At 42.7% G+C, this 20,987-nt stretch overlaps 1 protein-coding gene across 2 annotated transcripts in view; it reads left to right on the top strand.

Annotated features, from left to right (window-relative positions):
• mon2 (MON2 homolog, regulator of endosome-to-Golgi trafficking) overlaps positions 1 to 20,987 on the top strand; it is a 58,452-nt gene that overhangs the window by 16,752 nt on the left and 20,713 nt on the right. For both annotated transcript variants that reach the window (XM_050073418.1, XM_050073417.1), the window contains exons 4-21: positions 2,530 to 2,661; positions 3,451 to 3,580; positions 4,204 to 4,301; positions 4,699 to 4,824; positions 4,996 to 5,190; positions 5,603 to 5,727; positions 7,354 to 7,493; positions 7,762 to 7,915; positions 8,713 to 8,903; positions 9,255 to 9,336; positions 11,055 to 11,236; positions 12,042 to 12,154; positions 14,589 to 14,693; positions 15,084 to 15,164; positions 15,278 to 15,351; positions 15,761 to 15,851; positions 16,047 to 16,148; positions 19,352 to 19,462. In XM_050073418.1, the coding sequence (XP_049929375.1) occupies positions 2,530 to 2,661; positions 3,451 to 3,580; positions 4,204 to 4,301; positions 4,699 to 4,824; positions 4,996 to 5,190; positions 5,603 to 5,727; positions 7,354 to 7,493; positions 7,762 to 7,915; positions 8,713 to 8,903; positions 9,255 to 9,336; positions 11,055 to 11,236; positions 12,042 to 12,154; positions 14,589 to 14,693; positions 15,084 to 15,164; positions 15,278 to 15,351; positions 15,761 to 15,851; positions 16,047 to 16,148; positions 19,352 to 19,462 (2,232 nt within the window). The remainder of the gene's footprint in view (positions 1 to 2,529; positions 2,662 to 3,450; positions 3,581 to 4,203; positions 4,302 to 4,698; positions 4,825 to 4,995; positions 5,191 to 5,602; positions 5,728 to 7,353; positions 7,494 to 7,761; positions 7,916 to 8,712; positions 8,904 to 9,254; positions 9,337 to 11,054; positions 11,237 to 12,041; positions 12,155 to 14,588; positions 14,694 to 15,083; positions 15,165 to 15,277; positions 15,352 to 15,760; positions 15,852 to 16,046; positions 16,149 to 19,351; positions 19,463 to 20,987) is intronic.

The raw sequence follows: 20,987 nt of genomic DNA, 5'->3' as shown, positions 1-20,987 counted from the left end.
GTTTTCTCCGGGTACTCCGGCTTCCTCCCACAGACCAAAGACATGCAGGTTAATTGGTAGTCTCTATATACAGACTCTACATTCAGTGAATGTAGAGTCTGTAGGCAAACCCCAGAGATCTTGCCTCCTGAAGAAGAGCGGAAGTGCCCTGGTTTCCGGTTGTAGGCTGTTTGTAGTCCGCGTGATATTGACCAATCACGTTTGAGCCGGCTGCAGTTGTTGCCAGGTTAAACGGTCCGTGCGGTGAACATAATTGGCGTCACTGCAAACTCTAAATCCATCGCAATGGTTCAATATATTTACTTATATATAAACAGAAGTCGGAAACGGAAATTCGCCTCCTCCGCCCAAATCAAACCTGAATGCCAAAAAATCGGGGGTCTGCCCCCAGAGGCTGTATCGCTGTCTGCCGGAAGTCAGACGCCGAATACAGGCGATGGGTTCCGAGAATGGTTAATTGGTGACTCTCAATTGGCCGTAGGTGTGAATGTAAGTGTGAATAGTTGTCTGTCTCCATAACCCTTTTTCCATTTGTCACTCTTGGCCGCACCAAGTAAAGCTACGCCATGCCAATTTTTGTTCCCATTGTCAGTTTAGACATGCCATGCCAAGCCGCACCAGAGATTCACCTTCTCAGGAGTAGGTCCGACCCGCCCTCCCTCAAGTGGGTATCGGGGAGCGTGTGTGTTGGGAGACTCTCCTGCGTCCTGTTTTTACTTTAGATATCTGCTTTATTTTACTGTTTCATGTTTGCTTTGCTGCCCTGCTGTGCTGGGTTGACGGCTCAAACCAGACCAAGCCAAGCCAAGCCGAGCCAGCCTGTGACTGTTGAAAAGGGGGACAAGTGTCAGCCCTGTGATAGTCTGGCATCATGTCCAGGGTGTACCCCACCTTATCGCCCAATGTCAGCTGGGATAGGCTCCAGCATTCCTTGCTTTGTTTGAACAACAGTCCAAAACCTTTTATCAATTTACAGTTGTATAAAAACCAGACAATCCTCACATTTGAGAAGGTGAAACCAGCTGTTGTTTGTCATTTTTGCTTTATAAATGACCATGGTTATTGAAATTGTTTATTTATTTTACATCAACTGTCAACAAATCGTTTCAACGCTAATCCACCTCATTTCATACTGCTACATATCTTCACACCTTTCAGATTGTGGGTAGTGGGTGGTGGTTGAGTGTCTTGTTCAAGGGCATGTCAACATGAATGTGTGAGGCAGATTTTCTCAGCTAGTCTGAAGTGTCGGGAGTTACTCTCGGCCTTTAAGACCACATTCTGTCTTTGTTTCTTTTCTTTTGTACCTCCCTCCGCCAGAGTTCGTCTTTGAGCGGCTGTTATCGCACTGTCACACCCAACAAACATCCAGAACATCTAAGAGAGACACTTCACATATTCTACAACACACACATTTTCTGATCCATTGAACACTGTAACTCCTCTCTTTCTCTCTGCCAGCAGCACTCCACCTCATCAGCAGCCCTGAACTGCAGGGTTTACCTGAGGGCGTCACAAGACAAAAGTCTACTATCTCAGTATTGATTCTGAAGGTGTCACTGGAGGCAACCTAGTCAGATACTCTGTCATGTCGAGAGAATGTGGTGGTAGTCAATGTAATTTCGCTCCCCGGGGGAAGGAGAGGGATCTGTCTTGAAAGAAAATGTTGTAATAGGAAAGAGCAGACACTGAATTGCCTTTTATTGATGGGACGCCTTTGCGGGCATCTGTTGGTGTCAAACACCACAGGAACAATACTGTCAACGTTTCCAAATCTGGGCTTCAACCTCTGCAATGAAAACACTGCTGGGGATAATTGTATGCTCCTAAACCACATTTACATTGTAAAATGTGTCAGCAAACAAGGTTGTTGTTGTTGGATGATTCTATGACACTCAGCAGAGTCAACACTGAGGCAAATCCAGGACTAATTACATCTAAGCCCTTGTAGAAATGTTTGGGAGTTGCAACGTAGCATAAACTCTCTGTTAAATTTTACAATATCTTGAATGTAACTGGGGCTTTAGTGTATTAGACAAAAGATAACAAGACAACAGGTTGTTTAAGTCAGTAATCAAGCTATAATACCAAATATTTGCTGGTTCCAGCCTCTAAAATTCAAAGAATTGCTGATTTTCTTTAATTATAAATCCTCCTGTGACCCTAGTGTGAAGACTAGTCGTATTCTGGACAGCTTGACCCAAGAAAGGACATGCAGTGTCACTTTCTGTGAGCATCAAGTGACATGATGTTAACCGGCAGCTAGCTTTGGTGTTATTGAACCCTATGATGCTGTGACCTCTAAGCAGGCAGCGCCAGCTGGTCCCACAAGTGTGTGGTTATGTGTGTGTCTTTGATTTTAAGGGTTGTGTCACCTCAGGCTGAGCTCTCACTTGACATTTTTCTGTCACAGCTCCGATACTGCCTCCTGAGTCTCGAGTGCTTGTGTAAACTGGTGGATGATCAGTAATGCGCTAAGATTTGATCAAGATCAGTGTGAACGAGTTACGGTGTTTGTGTGCATGACAGGCAGCTGCGGGGAACATCATCAACATGTTGTGGCAGCTGATGGAGAACGGTTTGGAGGAGCTGAAACTTCTACAGACTGTCCTGGTGCTGCTAACCACCAACACCGTCGTACACGATGAAGTACTTTCCAAGGTACACAAGTAACACACTCCTGTAACTATATACATGTTCTACTCCCTTGTATGTGTATGTGGACCCTACAGGTATCCATATAACCCAGTGTTGTCTCTCAGTGAGTCACCTTCCATCTATTATTAAAGCTGTAGCTATAATGTTTTATTATGCACATAAATACATTTATTTGTGGAATCCTTGCACCAGTTTGTGCAGCATCATAACACTGCCAGTTTACATGGACTCACTCTGTTTCACACCATTTTAAAAAGTCACAGGACTCCAATGTATTGTAAACTCTTAAAGGTGCAGTATGTAAGATTTATTGGCATCTAGCAGTGAAGTTCTTGCTTTCCAAGCGTATCTATGATGGCCTTCAGGTAATGTAAAAATGCAAAAGGCCCTCTCTAGAGCCAGCGTTTGGTTTGTCTGTTCTGGGCTACTGTAGAAACATGGCAGACTCTATGGAAGAGGACCTGCTCCCTATGTAGAGATGAAGAAATACAGTTATTCAATAAACTAATTCTTAGTTAAAGTGGATAATATACTTCTAAAAACATAATTATGAATATTTTATTTCATCTCTGCCAATACATCCACCTAAATCCTACATACTGGATCTTTAAGACTCTTATCAGCTGTATGAAGTTACCAGATCAATCCTTGTCATAGCTGAGAACACAGAACATGATTTTATCATACTCATCCTGAAGATGGAAGACTGTAGTAATTCATTTAGGTTCAGTTTATACATTATATATAGTATGCATATGCTGCATAATACATTTATGTTTTGTCCTTGCCCAGGCCATCGTGCTGTGTTTCCGTCTTCACTTCACCAAGGACAACATCACCAACAACACAGCAGCCGCCACTGTCAGACAGGTCGTCACTGTGGTCTTTGAGAGGATGGTGGCCGAGGACGAGCGTTTCAAAGGTGATTGAAGTAGAAACATTTAAAGCAGTAGTACCCAACTGGTCCAGCCACGGGGTCCAGATTTCGCCTTAGTCATTAGTTTCAGGTTCACACAGTTAAATACATTTAGTGTCATACTAGAATTTGGCGATGCTGTCAAGCTAGTTTGGTGTCTCTGTCAAATAGCTGTCCATAAGTCAATCACTCTACAGCGGGACACTACACTTCAAAATAAAAGCTCTGTGAAGGAAATTCACTCTACCTATAAGAAAAGTTTGTACACGTTTGTGAGTCACTTGCAGTCCATTCAGAATGAGCCTGTGACCCACTTTTGGATCCGTACCCACCATATATGGACCACTGAGTGATACAAAGTTTAAACAGAGGGATGTGATATCTGATCTCATGGAAGACTTGTAGTATTTTTAAGCATCATTTCATGAGTGCGCTGATGGAGAGGTGTCTAAGTAGAGAGTACAGAGTAGTATATGTTATATATATGATTCATGGGAAGTCAAGCTGAGTATTAAATTTGAATTCTGGTAACATCCTGACTCTGAGCTCACACTTACCCTCAGTGTTTTACTGTTGTATTGCCAATGAGTTGATTAAATGCTTAAAATATTAACTGTATTCCTCCTCAGGCATTGTAGAGCAGCCTCCTCCTGTCCAGGGAAACACCAACAGACGGTCTGTTAGTACGCTGAGGCCCAGTGCTAAAGATGCATATATGCTGTTCCAGGTATGTCCACCGGGGGGCAGCAGCCTTCTACACAGTGTTGTGCCCTCTTCTTGGGTTAAACATTTGGACCATCTTGGTTTTGAAACAATGATCTTGCCATTTGTGGAGTAGAGACAAGAAATCTAAATGGTCCCTACAGCTACAGCTTATTAATATACCAACCTCATAACCTTGAGTTTTAAAGTTGAGAACAAGTTGCTTTCATCTCTGCAATGAAGTGAAATTCGCAAGAAGAAATTATTCAAAGGTCCCTTGTCACTCCTCACCCACGCTGTGCTTTTGTTTGATCATGGTTATTCTTGCAGCGGAGCTCAGTGACTGCACTGTTTCAACCACTGTGATGTGTGCAGGACATAACACTCCATTGTTTAAGATGCTGTTGTGTGCCTCTCTGCAGGACTTGTGTCAGCTTGTGAATGCTGATGCCCCCTACTGGCTGGTGGGGATGACAGAGATGACTCGGACGTTTGGCCTGGAGCTGCTGGAGTCTGTTCTGAATGATTTTCCCGGGGTATTTCTACAGGTACACGCAGCCTTACATGTTCACCTCTAGTATATATTAACTTACCTGAACATCAGAGAATATGCAGCTCAGTGTAGTAAAATTAATCCTCTTTAACACTAGTGTGTCTTGGTGTATTAAGCTTGATCTGATCCCCACGTCACTCGTTCTCTCTCTGCGTTTCCCACCCAGCACCAAGAGTTCAGCTTCCTGCTGAAGGAGCGCGTGTGTCCCCTCGTCATCAAGCTCTTCTCCCCCAACATCAAGTTCCGGCAGGGCAGCAGCAGCGCCGCCTCACCGGCACCTGTGGAGAAGCCTTACTTCCCCATCTGCATGAGGCTGCTGCGCGTGGTCTCAGTCCTCATCAAGCACTTCTACAGCTTACTGGTAAGGGACCAGTCTGCAGTGATGGTCGACTGATCAGAACTGTTGCCTGATGGATGCTTTACGAGGAAGGGATTTTCTCTAGCGCAGAGCTGATACTCTTAATTGATCTGGTCTGATTAGCATTGGATTAGCGTGGTAGTAGTTTTGTCTTAGTTCTGCTTCAGGCGCTTTAATGAGCTTAGCCGCATCTAAGTAATTAACCATTGCAGCTGTTTTTATTTAGTGACATTCTGTCAATCCTTGAAATGGAAATTAGTCCGTTGCCCGGCTGTCTAGAAGCGTGGTCAGCCAGGGAATAGCTTCATCAAAGCCCAAAGGGATTCAGAGATTTTGCCAGAAACCGGCTTTCAGGCAGTGGACAAAGCTGGTCAAAAGTCTGTCCCAGTCTGACTGGTGTGTGTTTGTGTTACAGGTGACCGAGTGTGAGATCTTCCTGTCTCTGCTGGTGAAGTTCCTGGATGGGGAGAAGCCACAGTGGCTGAGAGCAGTGGCTGTGGAATCAGTCCATAGGCTATGTGTGCAGCCACATTTATTACGGTGAGCAATATTAAGCTCTACAAATTGCACGTTTTAATTAATAATGTTTTTAAATGTTAACTTTTAAAAAAAGAGTTGTTTTGTGCCTCACACCTCTGGATTGTGGGTAATCATTCCTTAATGACTCGTCAGTTCGCAGCCAAACTGTGTGATGTACTGGGTCATGATGGCGAAATGTTTCTATAAATGCTGATTTATCTGCCTCTCGATACAACAGAGGTTGAACTAAGCAGGAAAAGATATGTACAAAGCATACCACTGTAGCACACACTCTCCACTAACATACAAATAACATAAGATATCATTGTGTTAGCCATCTCACTCATCAGCGTGATTCTAGGAATGACAGTGTTGGTCAGTGACTCAATCCAGCTGTTGATCTCTTTTGTCCAGACTGAAATATTTTGACACTTTGTAGATTACATTCATGGTGTCATAAATTGAGGATGGTTTCTGCAGATTAACGTTTAGGGTGCTTTCACACCTGCAGTTCGATCCATTTGGTCGCACCAGAGAGAAAAAAATTATACATTTTTTTGCATTTCACTTTTGGTTCGCCTCCTGTTCACACTGACATTCTGCAAAAGAAACAAGAGCAGTGAACACGAAGTTCTACCGACAGTTTGTCATCCTGCATCATCAGATCCCACGTGGGGAAATCAAATTACGGTGATTGACAGACGTTCATGCAGCAGCACTTAAATGCTTCTAAAGTGTTTATATTTATGTTCTTTGGTTTCACAAAGAGCCCAAGGAGGAATAACTGACTGTAGGCATTATTAGTAGACTATTATTAGACTGCAAATCACTTGCATGTTATGAATAATGACTAACAGAGGGACAGGATGAAAAGAAAGCGTCTTGTACAGTAATGGTTCAGGGCTTAATACTGTTGGATCACTGGACTTAATGTGCAGACAAAGGACACAGAGTCTGATGCAGTGATGGCAGTTTTAAGTGTTTTTTTAATCAGGGAAAATACTCTCACTGACGTGCATATGTGTTACCATGGTTACATGTATGCATTAGGGTAAACAGGTTATGGGATATTTATGGTCTTTATCAGGATTAATGATGAGAACGCAGGCAGATTTCATGATCAGCAGATGGATTTATTTTTGGTTTGGCTTTTGAAATTATGCTAAAATCACATGTCTGCCATCATAAAATCCTGTGGGTAGTTCGTTTTCCTTCTCACCACAAACAAACCGCACCAATGTCTGTGTGGAAACAGACCGAGATCCACCTTTTTGAGTGGTCCTCAGTTCGGTTGTTTGGTCCATACTAGGATTAGATTGACAGCTTTCACACCAGCCCAATTGAGTCGTACTAACCGTGCAAACAGACCTGAGTTTATTGTAACCAAACCAAACAGATTAGGTGTGAAAGCACCGTTAAAATTAGCATGTTAGAATGCTAACAGCTACCATGTACAGCTGAGGCTGACAAAGTGCAGCTGAACCTGATGGATGTTAGCTAAACCTGACAGCACAGCTCAGTCTGATGAAAGTTGAGCAAAGTCTGACAACACAACACTGAGTCTGTCTCTTAAAATTGTGCTGTTTTGCAGTATAATTCTTTACCATGTCAGCATCTTAAGTTCAGTGTTCTTGCCCTTTTTTTCAGTTCGTTCTGCCAGTCATACGACATGAAGCAACACTCCACGAAGGTATTCAGAGACATTGTCAACGCTCTGGGATCCTTCATCCAGTCACTCTTCATCGTCCCCAATGCGGGCAACGCTGCTGCCGTAAATGCACCTGCTGGTCAGTTCCATAATTTTAAGAGTAACCAAGTTCTTATTTGAGCTCTATAAGGCTGTGGTACAGTAATCAGTGTATTACTTGCTTGTGATTTATGCAGTCATGGAAAAGTCAATACATTTTATTAGTAGTTTAGTTCTCATAGGAATGTGATGGAGCAAAAATGTGTCTTCTTTTATTTTACTTTTTATCTGTGTTTTGCTTTATCCCATCCTGTCTGTCGTCTTTGTTTATCTGCTCAGCACTCCTAACACTTTGACTTTCTGTCCAGGTGGCTCAGGTTCAGGAGCCCAGGGCGCAGCGCAGGGCGGCCCAGGGACAGGAGGGGTCAGCGGCAGCCTGACTACCCAGGCTGCATTTGAATACCGTGGTACCTGGATCCCTCTTATGACTGTTAGTGTCCAGGGCAGTGCCAAGGCCACCTAGTAAGTACTGTCACTACACAGACTTAAATACTTCACCTCTCTGACTCCCTTTATCTATGTTCTTATGTGAACTGAATTCCTGTAACACACACAGACACAGAAGAGGTAGACAGTTGTTGGCATCACCATCTCCTTGCTGCTAAGTGGCATAAAGCCGTGGCTGTATCCTACAAGCAGTGATAAATGATGTTGCATTTAACAACGGGGGATCATAATAGGGCAGAGATCGAAGGCTTAACCTCACTGGAGGACTTAAAATGCTATTGTCATTCGTCTTTGGTGTTTCACAGAGAAGAGAGGTTTGAAATACAGAGACTTACATTAGCCAGAGGCTGCGCTGTCACAAAGAGAAGTGTTGTCTAAATTGCCCCTTTGTGATGGTAATGAAATCTATTTGCTGTAATTAGGATTCTTGCTGGTGGTTTTGGAGGCTGGATGGAGCTGACTTTGCTTAGTATGAAGGAGAGCTAGGCACACACCTTTGATGCTTTAAGTATCTTAAACCCAACATGCTTGTTATTAAGAAGGAAGTCTGGATACTTGGGACAACTGATGTAATGCAGTAATGTCTGTAGAGGGAGGCAGTGTTTAGATGGGACTCTTAAAACAGCTGGTGATGCACAGGTTACAGTATACACCCCTACAGTATACACTCACAAACATGCAAACATTTAAAGTCATGGATGGACCTTTATTTAAGTATAGACACACTTCAGTTCACACCAGGACACACACACACACATGCGCACACTTTAACCTCCATCTCATTTCCTCTCTTCTCTATTTTTATCCTCCAGTCTGGAGATGCTGGACAAGGTGGAGCCCCCGTCCATCCCGGAGGGCTACGCCATGTCTGTGGCCTTCAGTGCCCTTCTGGACCTGGTGCGGGGCATCACCTCTATGATCGAAAGAGAGCTGGCCGTGGAGGAGGAGGCAGCTGCTGAGTTCAGGGAGACTTATCCTGATCAGGAGTGGCAGCCACAACCTGGTGAGAATACACAGGGTGGGGGAGTGTATGGAAGAAGACAAGCAAGGTCTGATAATGCAGAAAATACTGGATATAAACCTGTCAAATTAGATAGAAAGAGATAAGAAAGCTTGACGAGATGCAGCAAACTGAAAGGGCACCAGAGCATCTGTGTGAGCTGTACACACATTTGCAGTCTGTGTGTTTTACTGCATCGTGGCCGTTGCGATTCTGTGACTAGCGCGTCTATGACCCCTGGTGGCCAGTGTTGTGCTTGTAAAAAAAATGGAGGCATGTTTTGTTTGTTTTCCTAAGTGATACTGAAGTGAAATAACTCCTGAATAAACTCACGAATGCTTTGTGTTGTCTCAGGTGCCCACCTGGTGTGGGAGGAGATGGTCAGTGCCTGCTGGTGTGGTCTACTGGCTGCTCTGTCTCTGCTGCTAGACGCCAGGTAAATGGAATATCTACTGGACCTTTGTGACTAACTGCGCTTTTACAGTCAGCAGTCAAGTTGGATTTACACATTTTGGAATCAAGCAGGAGAGAATGAATCGTGTGCACATGTTAAAAACAAACAGTTGTAATGTCGTCCAATTGATTTCCTGTTGTAGTGTTTTAACACATTGACACACTGGCATGAGGTAAACTTTGACCTTAACTGATTTTTAGCAATGCAATTCAGAGGAAATGGTTTTATAGACTTTTTTTTAATACATGTTTTATTCAGATATTGATTCATCAGTCTTTTTTTACAAGCAACTCAAACGTGAAGTACTATTCAGGCCAAGTATATAAAACATCTTGGTGTTCAGTGTCCGCACAACTCGACCAGCTGTCATTAGAGAAAAAACACTCCACAACTCGACCAGCTGTCATTAGAGAAAAAACACTCAGATAAAGATTTAGCTTACGTCTTAATACATCAAACACCTTCTGTTTATTTTCTCCAGAGTGATAATAATCTTCCTCTAATACCAAACTAAATAACTGGAAACAGCTTTGATTAATAGAAACACAGACAGACTACACTCTTAACTTTTCCTGTGCTTTATGCCTCCGTGCCGGAGATGTTATGTTTTCGGGTTGTCCGTCCTTCCGTCTGTCCTATTTTCATGAACATGAAATTAAAAAACGGCTGAGGTTATTTCTTCAAATTTGGCACTAACACCCACGTGGTATCAGCAATGACCTGGTTAGAATTTGGTGGCCATAGGTCAGAGTTCAAGGTCACTGTGACCTCGTGTGTCCCATTCTTGTGAAGGAGATATCTCAATAGGGCCTTGAGGGAGTTTTCTCAACTTTGGCACAAACGTCCATGTGGACTCACTAATGAAATAATTACAGTTTGGTGGTCAAAGGTCAAAGTTCAAGGTCATTGTGACCTTACAAATGATGTTTTCGCCATAATTCAAGAATTCTTGAGCTAATAATGACAAAACTTCACACAAATGTCTCATAGGATGTAATGATGAAGGGCTGACATTTTATGTCCCAACGTTTAACTTCACTGTGACATCATAATTCATTTATTCATTTTCCATAACAGCTTATCCAGTTAGGGGTCGCGGGGGGCTGGAGCCTATCCCAGCTGACACTGGGCAAGAGGCAGGGTACACCCTGGACAGGTCACCAGGGCTGACACATAGAGACAGGCAACCATTCACACTCACATTCACACCTACGGACAATTTAGAGTCACCAATTAACCTGCATGTCTTTGGACTGTGGGAGGAAGCTGGAGCACCTGGAGGAAACCCACGCTGACACAGGGAGAACATGCAAACTCTGCACATAAGGACTCCCCAGCCCTGGTTCGAACCCAGGGTGGGACCTTCTTGCTGTGAGGTGACAATGCTAACCACTGTTGCACCGTGCCACCATGACATTATAATGTTCTGCAAAAACACTTTCTGGCCATTATTTAATATCATATCTTAGGAACAGAGGGGGAGACATTTTGTCAGGTACTGAAATGGTGACCTAATCTTCGGTGCCCATCTTGAAACCGTACTGATTGCGTAGATGTGCCCTGCCGGGGGAGGAAGATGTTTGTGGACCATCAAAGTTTTCACAGACTTGGATGTAAACTGTTACTGCAACTGGTTTTCAGAGGCATACAACCACAAGGCTGTAATTCTAGTTTTTCTCCGTCTTGTCCCGTCACTTCAGCACCGACGAGACAGCCACAGAGAACATCCTAAAGGCAGAGCTGACCATGGCCTCGCTGTGTGGTCGTCTGGGCCTGGTGACGCCCCGTGACGCCTTCATCACAGCCATCTGCAAAGCCTCTCTGCCGCCGCATTATGCTCTGACTGTTCTGAGCAGCAATGCCGCAAACCTCTCCAGCAAAGGTACGGCTCCTCAGCTGAGAATGCCACTTAAAACTGCATAAGACACAGTATTAGCAATAAGTCAGGTGGCTTGTTACCTCTTTTTATTTGTATAAGATGTAGCCTTAATACTTAATTGCCTGTACACACACACACACACACACAAATACCTGAAATACCTAGATAATACCTCAAACCGTTTGGGGTTGAGTTTGGTATGCATGTTTGTATTCCTGCTTTAATGTTGGGATCAAAAAATCAAATACATAAATGTACCACACACAGCTCAAAGTCCCCCTTTCCAACCCCGAGGATGGCCTCTGGTCATGTGTGTTTATGTTACACTAATGAGCACTTCTCGTCTCCCATATGGTTAGATGTGCATGCTGCTAAACTGAGCTTAACATGTAAAATGTTGGCACTCTGCCTGTCCCTATCGTCCTACTCTTATTGCTTTAATCCATAACTTTTCACTGTGGCTTCTAATTAGGAACACAGAGGAGAACGTGTCTGGGGATTGTAGATGTACACACACACACACACACACACACACACACACACACACACACACACACAGCTGCTCTCAAACCAGCCACTAAGACATTCGTTATTTGCATATTAGCTTGTAGAGATAAAGCCGGCAAATTGGGTCTCAACTCGCGATGGATGTTTGCCTTGGAGTTAATTAAGAAAGCTTTTCTTGCATGTCGTAAGCTTGTTACAAAACCTGTTTGTGTGTATTACTGTCTCTCATAGAAAAACCTGACTTCTATGTGTGTGTGGGTGTGTGTTTGCACATGTGCGCGCCTGTGTGTATTCTCCACAGCCTACTCGATCCAAGGCCAGAGTGTGCAGATTATCAGCCCCTCCAGTGAATCTCATCAGCAGGTGGTGGCTGTGGGGCAGCCACTCACCGCTCAGCCCCAGGGCACTGTGGTGGTAAGGACACACACAATTATGGAGAGGCGATGGTTGTACTTGACATTTGATAATTCATTTCATGTCGCCATTTTCCAAAAACAAAGCTCACAGACATTTTAGAATTAAGACAAATTATACAATGATGTAGCAGCTGCATAGAGAGCAAAACTGTTGCTGTTTGGGGGGATAAATACTCTGAATACTCTAAATAAGAGCTTAGGTACGACCGCCAAAGTTCAAAGATCAGTTCAAAAAACAGGGTCAAGTCAAGACTGAGTCTAAATGGGCTCCAGACTGAGTCAGGACAAAAACACAACACACATGTACTCTCAGTTAAAACAAAATGCACAGCAAAGCAATTAGTTTACCAGATGTTATTGATGAGCATTATTTGCACAAAGCCACATGAAAACAAACACTTTCTCTCTCAGGGCACCATTCAGGTAAGGGACAAGTTACGGTTATAAACATAGGCTGGTCGGGCGAGCATGTGCATCTAAATTTCCCTTGAGTGCAATAACATTTCGAAAAACATGGGCAGGAACCTTGACCCTAACCTGGAATCATTATTCTGTAATTAGGAATCTCCCCGAAGTAATATCATTATTAACATGTTGTTTTTATTGTTGTCTTAGCTTTTACACGACTGTGTGTGCAACTTCTTTTTGTTACCATGCTTGTATGGCTGTGACCATTTTACTTATGGTAGTAACAGTGTCCCACACATAGAATTCACTTGGGCAGGCGGCCCAGGTATATTAAAGGGGAACTAACGTTTTTTTCAACCTGGGCCCTATTTTCTGATCTACTTTTGTCTAAATGAATGACAGGATGTTCAATTTGTGACATTTCTCCAGTACGAAGCTAGGGCTGATCTGCCTGCAGCCCGTGAGCACACGCTATATTAAATAATAGGGCACTGGGACAGCGTCAAACAACGTCAAAATACGTCCACTAAAAGTGCATTTTTTTCACACAGATAGGCTCGGATTGTTAGTATAATTATCCCACAACATAATGGAAAGGAGAAATTCGGACATATTTGTTGTGGCAAGTCAAAACACTTCCTCTGCCTCATATTTGTTGTGGCAAGTCAAAACACTTCCTCTGCCTGCTCCCTCTCTCACTTTGTCCCTCTTCAATGAGCTCTGCATCCGTGTACGTCCGCGTACTCCGTGTTCAAATAAATACGGGCGGTCATCAAATTCAAATAGCTCATCCAGATCCAGTTGGTCAAAATCTGGTAAAAATTCAGTCTTGACTACTCCAAACAGTCGCATGGTAAAAATTCAGTCTTGACTACTCCAAACAGTCGCATTTGTAAGCTCACTCTAGCGGTAACTTCCTGCAACAACTCAAGTCTCGCGAGACCAACTGCCGTAAAACACCATAGACTGTATAGTAAAACACCAAAGAAGAAGAAGAAGAATCTCGCGAGATGTGAGATTTCAGAGCCAGACTTTCACTCTCTGAGTGAGTGTTTTGACTTGTAACAACAAACGTCCGAATTTTTACCAGATTTTGACCAACTGGATCTATTTATTTGAATACGGACGTACACGGATGCAGAGCTCATTGAAACTGAAGAGTGGACGAATAGAGAGAGGGAGCAGTGTCACTTCGGTAGCACATACTGTATACTAAAATTGCAACAGGCAGAGGAACATGTCCGAATCCAGCTAAAGGTAAACATGGACGTTCATTTCTCCTTTCCGTTATGTTGTTGGATAATTATACTAGTCTCTGTTAAGTAGCTGTTTATTAGTCACTCACTCTACAGCAGGAAACAACACTTTCAAAATAAAAGCTCTGTGCCGGGAATTCACTGTACTCTGAAATAAAGTGTGTTTTGTACAAACTTGACACATTTGCGAGTCATTTGCGGTCCGTTCAGAAGGGACACACGACCCACTTTTTGACCACGACCCACCAGTTGGGAACCACTGATAATAAATGATCTAATTTTGATAAATGAGTTTCAATTCTGCCAATTTTTTACCCCGCAGGATGAAATTTCAAAATCTTTTATTATTAAAAATAGCTCAGTATCACTGCTGTTTGAGACTGTGTTTAATAAATTCTGTGCTTTTTCCATATATTTGTCTGTTGTGTCTAAACGGAGCAAGACAGACGAGCACACACACAGACACATAAACTCACATGCAGACAGATTAGCTCTACCTGCGATTAGAAAAGAGCAGAATGATGTAATGTAAATGAAATCAATGGAAATATTCAGTAGTTCGTAATATTGCGTTAAAGGTTACATGTTTGTTTTTTTCCACATGTGGTCGGCCATGTTCGTACGGGCAGGTAATCCGGCCCTTTTCATCAGCTACCACCAAAAGTATATTTCAGACCTGTGGGAAACACTGAATAACATATATAGCATGTCACAGCTGATGACGTGTATTGATATTCACCGTAATATAACTGTCTGTCCCTCTGTCAGCTAACTGCCAAGAACATCCAGTGCATGCGGACATTGTTGAACCTGGCCCACTGCCACGGCGCCGTGCTGGGCACCTCCTGGCAGCTGGTACTGGCTACGCTGCAGGTACTGTTACCACCTGGTACCACCTGGTAATATGTAACCACACATGCTTTTCTAATTAGACAAGACAAAACAGGCAGTCCACATTCTCTCTTTCTCACACACACGTGCATGTATTCTCCTTCCTCTAAATAAAGCGTGTGACATTTGCATACACTGCTTATTAAAAAAGATATTATCTCCCAAGAATAACGTTTGTTGTACTTGTTTTGGTGCCATTTCGTGCATGCTTTGTAGCATTTACAGAAACAGACAAGAAATAATTTAGTTTCTTCTTATTTAGGCTGAATAATCTGCCTTCATCAGCGCACATTTCATGACCTTGTCAGTTGATGTAGATGTAGTTTCTCCTCTTCCCAACTCTCCTTCAGCTTCTCCTTTTTTCCTTCTCAGCACTTAGTGTGGATCCTGGGGCTGAAACCGGGTGTGGGCGGTGCCCTCAAGCCTGGTCGAGCTGTGGAGGGCCCAAGTACAGTGAGTAATTTTAAGAAACTGTGTGTTGAGCATGCATTGTGCTATGTGCTTTCCCACCTTGTTGTTGAAGGCGATGAGCTGACTGGCTGTGGTTGTGTCTTTAACCTACATAGGTGCTGACCACAGCTGTGATGACAGACCTGCCCGTCATCTCCAACATCCTGTCCAGACTATTTGAGAGCTCCCAGTAAGGACTCGTTATAAAAACTCCAAGTACTCGTAGATGTTAGTCTAGTAGATGTTTTTAAAGAAATATATTTTTCTTGTAAAGGTTAATTGGGCTACATTTTCTGCTCAGAGCTAATAATAACCATATGGGCATAAACAGCCATTTTTTGTGTCTGTAAATTCAGTAAACCTTTGTTGTTTGCAGAGGAGTTTTTAGGCATAATGAGTGATAAAATATCAAGCTTGAATAATTATACTGTGGTTTGGAAAACAGATGTTCATCTTCATAATTGGACTGACCTGAAGAATAACGCTCTTTCTGTATTGCTGTATGTAAGAGAATAGTGGTTCCTGTAGTTGAAACTATTCGTGCTCTGCAAAAATATTCACACATAATTTGCAACATGTGTTTTTTTTATGTGATCTAGGTACCTGGATGATGTGTCCCTGCATCACCTGATCAACGCTCTCTGCTCCCTCTCCCTGGAAGCCATGGAAATGGCTTATGGAAACAACAAGGTAAAGACTTTCTGCGTTTTAGGACTTGGAAAGTTGGTGCCTGGACATTTTAGATATGTCATTATGTGGCTTTGGTAACATGTCAAATGTTGGCTAGAAAAAGTCTTTCTAAAATTATACAGGAATTGGATGTTGCCTTGTTTGTCTGTCATATAGATAAAGTTGTACCTGTGTGTTTTCTTGTCTTGGTTTCAGGAGCCATCTCTGTTCGCTGTTGCCAAGCTGCTGGAGACCGGCCTTGTCAACATGGACCGTATAGAGATCCTGTGGAGACCTCTAACCGGCCACTTATTGGAGGTAACGTCTATTTAGAGCTACACCCACAAGGTGCAGATAAAGAGCTGCATTCTGTGTCACCGCTTTTCATTTAAGCACAGTGAACGATGAAAGTAGCAGTTCATAAATGTGACATAATTTTGTCAACCAAGGTCATACAATTATATCATTTTAGTCACGTAAGAAATGTAATTAATTTCTACAGGTTACACTTTCATCAGACTTTATTTAACCTAGCACAATATGCATTCAAGGTATTTGACCTGTTCAACTTTTCTCTCCAGCTCCAGTTTGTCTAAAATTGGTTACAGCAATTGTCACTTTTTCCAGTGCTGATGATCTCATTGAAGATGTCATTGAAAATATTTGGAACCAAACTCTATAATAATAATAATAATGATAGAAAGCTAGAACTTAAAAGAATGTCAAAATTGCCCCCTTCTACCCTTTTGGTTACGTTTCTCAGTACCAAGGCTCTAATAATGGCATTTTTTCCGTGGAGTCTGGAGCACATATGCGCTGTGGTTTAGTCATGATGGGGAAAAATAGTTGAATGAGCTAAAGAAGGGTTGAAAGTTATTAATTAGTACTAAAAAAAAAGATAAACGCACAGTGAAGGACTTAATAATGTTCAATAAGTTGTAGTATATGTGAGATTCCCCTCTTTCCTTTTTGTTCTTGCATGTTGGTTAAACTTCCAAAGCTGTCGCATGTTAATGCTTTGAACATTTTTTTTTTTAAATTTAGATGGTTATCATAGCACTATTATTAGCTTCCCTCATATTTAAATGTACGTTATATGGCAGTGGGTCCCATCTGGTCCAGCCACAGGTCCAGATTTCTTTTAGCTCAATAGTTTAAGGTCCAAACAGTTTAACATGTTAAGCATCATACTTGCATTTGGCTATGCTGTCGAGCTAGTTTGCTGTCTCTGTCTAGTAGTTGTCAGTTAAGGCCTGTTTCCACCGCAGGAACTTCGGGTAATTTTACGGGGCCGGGGCCGTTGGTGCGTGTCTCCACCGCAGGAACCACCCCCGAAGGACAGAGTTCCGGAACTTTTACAGGGGCTAAACAAGTCCCTGCCTCGGAGTAGGTACTCAGAACAGCCCTGAAAAACTCCTGGCTGGGGCTTGGGGATTACTTGGTGCTGATTGGATATACGCAAGGCGGGATGTGATGTTTTGTAATTAATAACATGGTTATCGTAGCTTAGCGGGGCTAACCTTTAGCTGTTAGCTGTTAGCGGTGTCTGTATTAACTCAGTAACTCAATAAACGGTCCGTGAAAAAAATATTTTTTCCAGCGGATACCTTTGTTACAACATGATTGAGCTAGCAAAGCAGTTTTGTGTTGCTATGTATGGTATTTATTCAGTTTTGGGAAATCACGATGTCTAGAAAGCATCAGTGACTGCAGCTGACAGGGACAGNGCCTCCTGTTGTCGGATACGACATGAAACTACTCCAGTTAGCTCAATCATGTTGTAACTAAGACATCCGCTTTTTTTTTTTTAAACAGACCGGTTATTGAGTTACTGAGTTATTGCAGACACCGCTAACGGCTAACAGCTAACTACCTCCCTACGTCCCTACGTCGCCCAGGTCAAAATGGTCGCGCAACGATTACGTCACATCCAGAGCCCGGTAACTTTACAGGAACCTTCCTCCTACTCCGCTCTCTCAGTGGAGACACGGCGGTTGAGAGGGCCGGGCGAGAGGACGTTCCTGTAGTAGTTCCTGCACCCCAAATAGTACCAGGAACTTCTTCAGTAGAAACGGGCCTTTAGTCACTCACTCTACAGCAGGAAATGGCACTTTAAAATAAAAGCTCTGTGCTGGAAATGCACTGTACTTACAAAAAAAGTGTTTCTATTACAGATTTGACACATTTGCGAAACACTTGCAGTCCCTACAGAATGGACCTGCGGCGCACTTTTGGACCACGACCCACCAGTTGGGAACCACTGTCATATGGGATCTTCTCAAATACATTCTAAAGTTGCCTATGCTGCTCTTTTAAAATGAAAGACGACAGTGTGCACACATGCAGCAATAGCCTTGGCTTCATATAGCAGTTACTCTCAGATGTGATTTAAAGCACTTTGGATTAACTACATTGTTTGTATAGTGCTTTATACAGAAGGCAAAACTGCGATAACTTGAGTTCATACTTCACTTTCTGGAGTTATTGGCACCCACGTCCTCATATCTCTGAAAGGATTCTCGTTTTTATGTGTGTAAAGGTGTGTGTTTGGAGGTTTTCTTCATATGTTCTTTGTCTATCTCCCCCTCTCTTTTTGCCCTCCTGTGTGTTTTGCAGAAGGTAAGTTCAGATCTCCTCCTCCGTAATCATTGTCTTTCCCATCTCCTTCCTTTTTTCTCCCCACGGTCTGCTCTCTCTCCCTCTCAGTCTGGCATGAACATGTTGGAGTTGAGGGGTCGCTGTGTAAAAAATGTGTCCACAGTGCGTTTGCTCCTGCTGCCACTGTTTGACCTTGCATTGTTGTGTGCAGTTGGCAGTGTGAAGCTCTGATTTGTCACAGAAACAGAATCTGAAGCTGCACCTCCAAAGTTGCTTGGAATACATTCTGCTTATCTTTCTTCGCAGGCTTCAAATTCAAATTTAGAGCTTTTATATGTTAAAGGAAATTTGATAATAGCATCACCTTTATTGTGTTTTTGTTTACAGATGTGTATTATGATAAAGATTAAGATGACAGAAGCTAAATAATTTAATGGATAAACATGGACCATCTGGGTTCTGAAGGGATACAGCTACAGTATCTACTTAGCCGTCTCCATTTATGCATCTAAGCAACACAAAGTTTTCTCCTCTTAGAAGTCTCACACCATGAAAGTAAAAAGTTGTTGAACAAACCTCCTCTTAGACCAAAGATAATTAATTTGGGCCACAAGCGAACTCCGAATCTTTAAAGCACAAGACATGATTTGTATCACGATAGTGTGTTTTTCTCTGCTGAGCCCGGCTTCTTTGTGTGTATCTATCCGAGCTTTCATGATTACACTGTCTGTCACAGCATATCTTGTGATCACAGGGGATCCCAGTCTTTATCGCACAGACTGTGGTTAATTTCACCCACTTGTTTCACACCCACCCACTGTGAACACTGCTGGGAAACACTGTTCTGAACAGCCTTCTGCGTCAGATCTGCCGTCGTGCGCATGTGTCTGCATCTGTGTGTGTCTGTGTGATGTGTCCTGCAGGTCTGCCAGCACCCGAACTCCAGGATGAGGGAGTGGGGGGCTGAGGCGTTGACGGCGCTTATCAAGGCTGGACTGGCCTACAAGCATGACCCTCCTCTGGCCCAGAATCAGGTAGCTGACACTACAGATACCTTTGGTTGTATGTATAAAACAGTGTGGAACACAAACTACTATTTTACTCTTAGTCTTTTCATATAAATATTGTAGGGAGTCAGGAATATTTTATTAGATGGCTGTATTGTTTGTCTTCTCCGGGTTTCACTCCTTAATATTGTTTGTTTATAATGCTGACATTTGAGAAATCTCCTCCACTGTTGCAGCGTATGTCACGATAGATAAGAGTGTGTGTGCCAAATGCTTAAAATGTGCAAAACAGAAATGTCACAGACACTTTCTCTTGTCACTCACAAACACAGAGTCTGTGACCTTCACCTTAGTGAGACAGATAAAGGGAATGGCACGGAGCTTATCTAAAAGAGGGCAGATGAACTGTGTGGAGGTTAATAGAAACAGCACAGAGTCATACAAATGATGGCTGTCCTGTAGAAACGCACAATGCAGCGATTTCCTCAAGGCTGTTCTTGCAGTGGAAGCAAACTTTTACAATTATGTATTGTTGTGTGGAAATAATGCTATCAGCCAAACATTTTATGATTTACAATACGAAAAACTGGAAATAGAAATTGGGGTTAAGGTATTTGTTTAAGTGCTACAGATTCAAGGTTTATTTTCAATCATGCATGCAAACAGAGGACCATTTTTGACCTTCAAAACTCATCGTTTTTTTTTTCTCAGAAGAAAAGACCAAAATGCCCCAAATGGCTACTGTATGTGCACTTTCATAGCCATAACAATGACCCTCTCAGGCATCTGCATTCATGTTTCCACACTGATTTATTTATTTTATTTTTCCCTTTAGATTGTACATGTCTGTATGTCTGACATGGGGTTATGCAGTGTGTTAGAACAAATCAAGAAAAAGGCTGCCATGACTCACATTTAACAACTCTGTCAGAAGAAGCCGTAAATTATCTGCACTGACTTGCAAATGAGCGAACTCTTAAATCAAAGGTCAGTACATAGACTGTATAAAAATAATGGACGTCAACACCGACACGTCATGCACTGGCTTGTGGACTATTGTTTTGAAGCCTCAAGTTTGACCGTTGCCACATTTGATTGAGATGGTGCGACTGGTCAATCACAAGGTAGCCACGCCCTACATCGTACCCTGCTTTATTGTCTGTTTTACTCTAAATGGGAACATAATTTGCACAATAAAGATCATGTTGTTTTGAAGAAGATGTTAAGCTAAAGATTATGACCATAAACTTATGAGGAAAATGTTAACTGATGTAATAAACCAAGTGAGAAGTTGGGTCATTTTCTCATTGACTTACATACAACCAGACTTCTTTTTGCAACCAGTGGAGTCGCCCCCTGCTGGCTATTTGAGAGAATGTGGGTTTAAAGGGATAGTGCACCCAAAAATGGAAATTCAGCCATTATCTACTCACCCATATGCCGAGGGAGGCTCAGGTGAAGTTTTAGAGTCCTCACATCACTTGCAGAGATCCCAGGGGAGAGTGGGTAGCAACACAACTCCACCTAATGCAGGCTGACGGCGCCCCAGATT

The sequence above is a fragment of the Epinephelus moara genome, chromosome 20, assembly GCF_006386435.1.
Source record: "Epinephelus moara isolate mb chromosome 20, YSFRI_EMoa_1.0, whole genome shotgun sequence".
Taxonomy (NCBI): domain Eukaryota; kingdom Metazoa; phylum Chordata; class Actinopteri; order Perciformes; family Serranidae; genus Epinephelus; species Epinephelus moara.
This window is presented reverse-complemented; position numbering and strand designations above follow the sequence as displayed.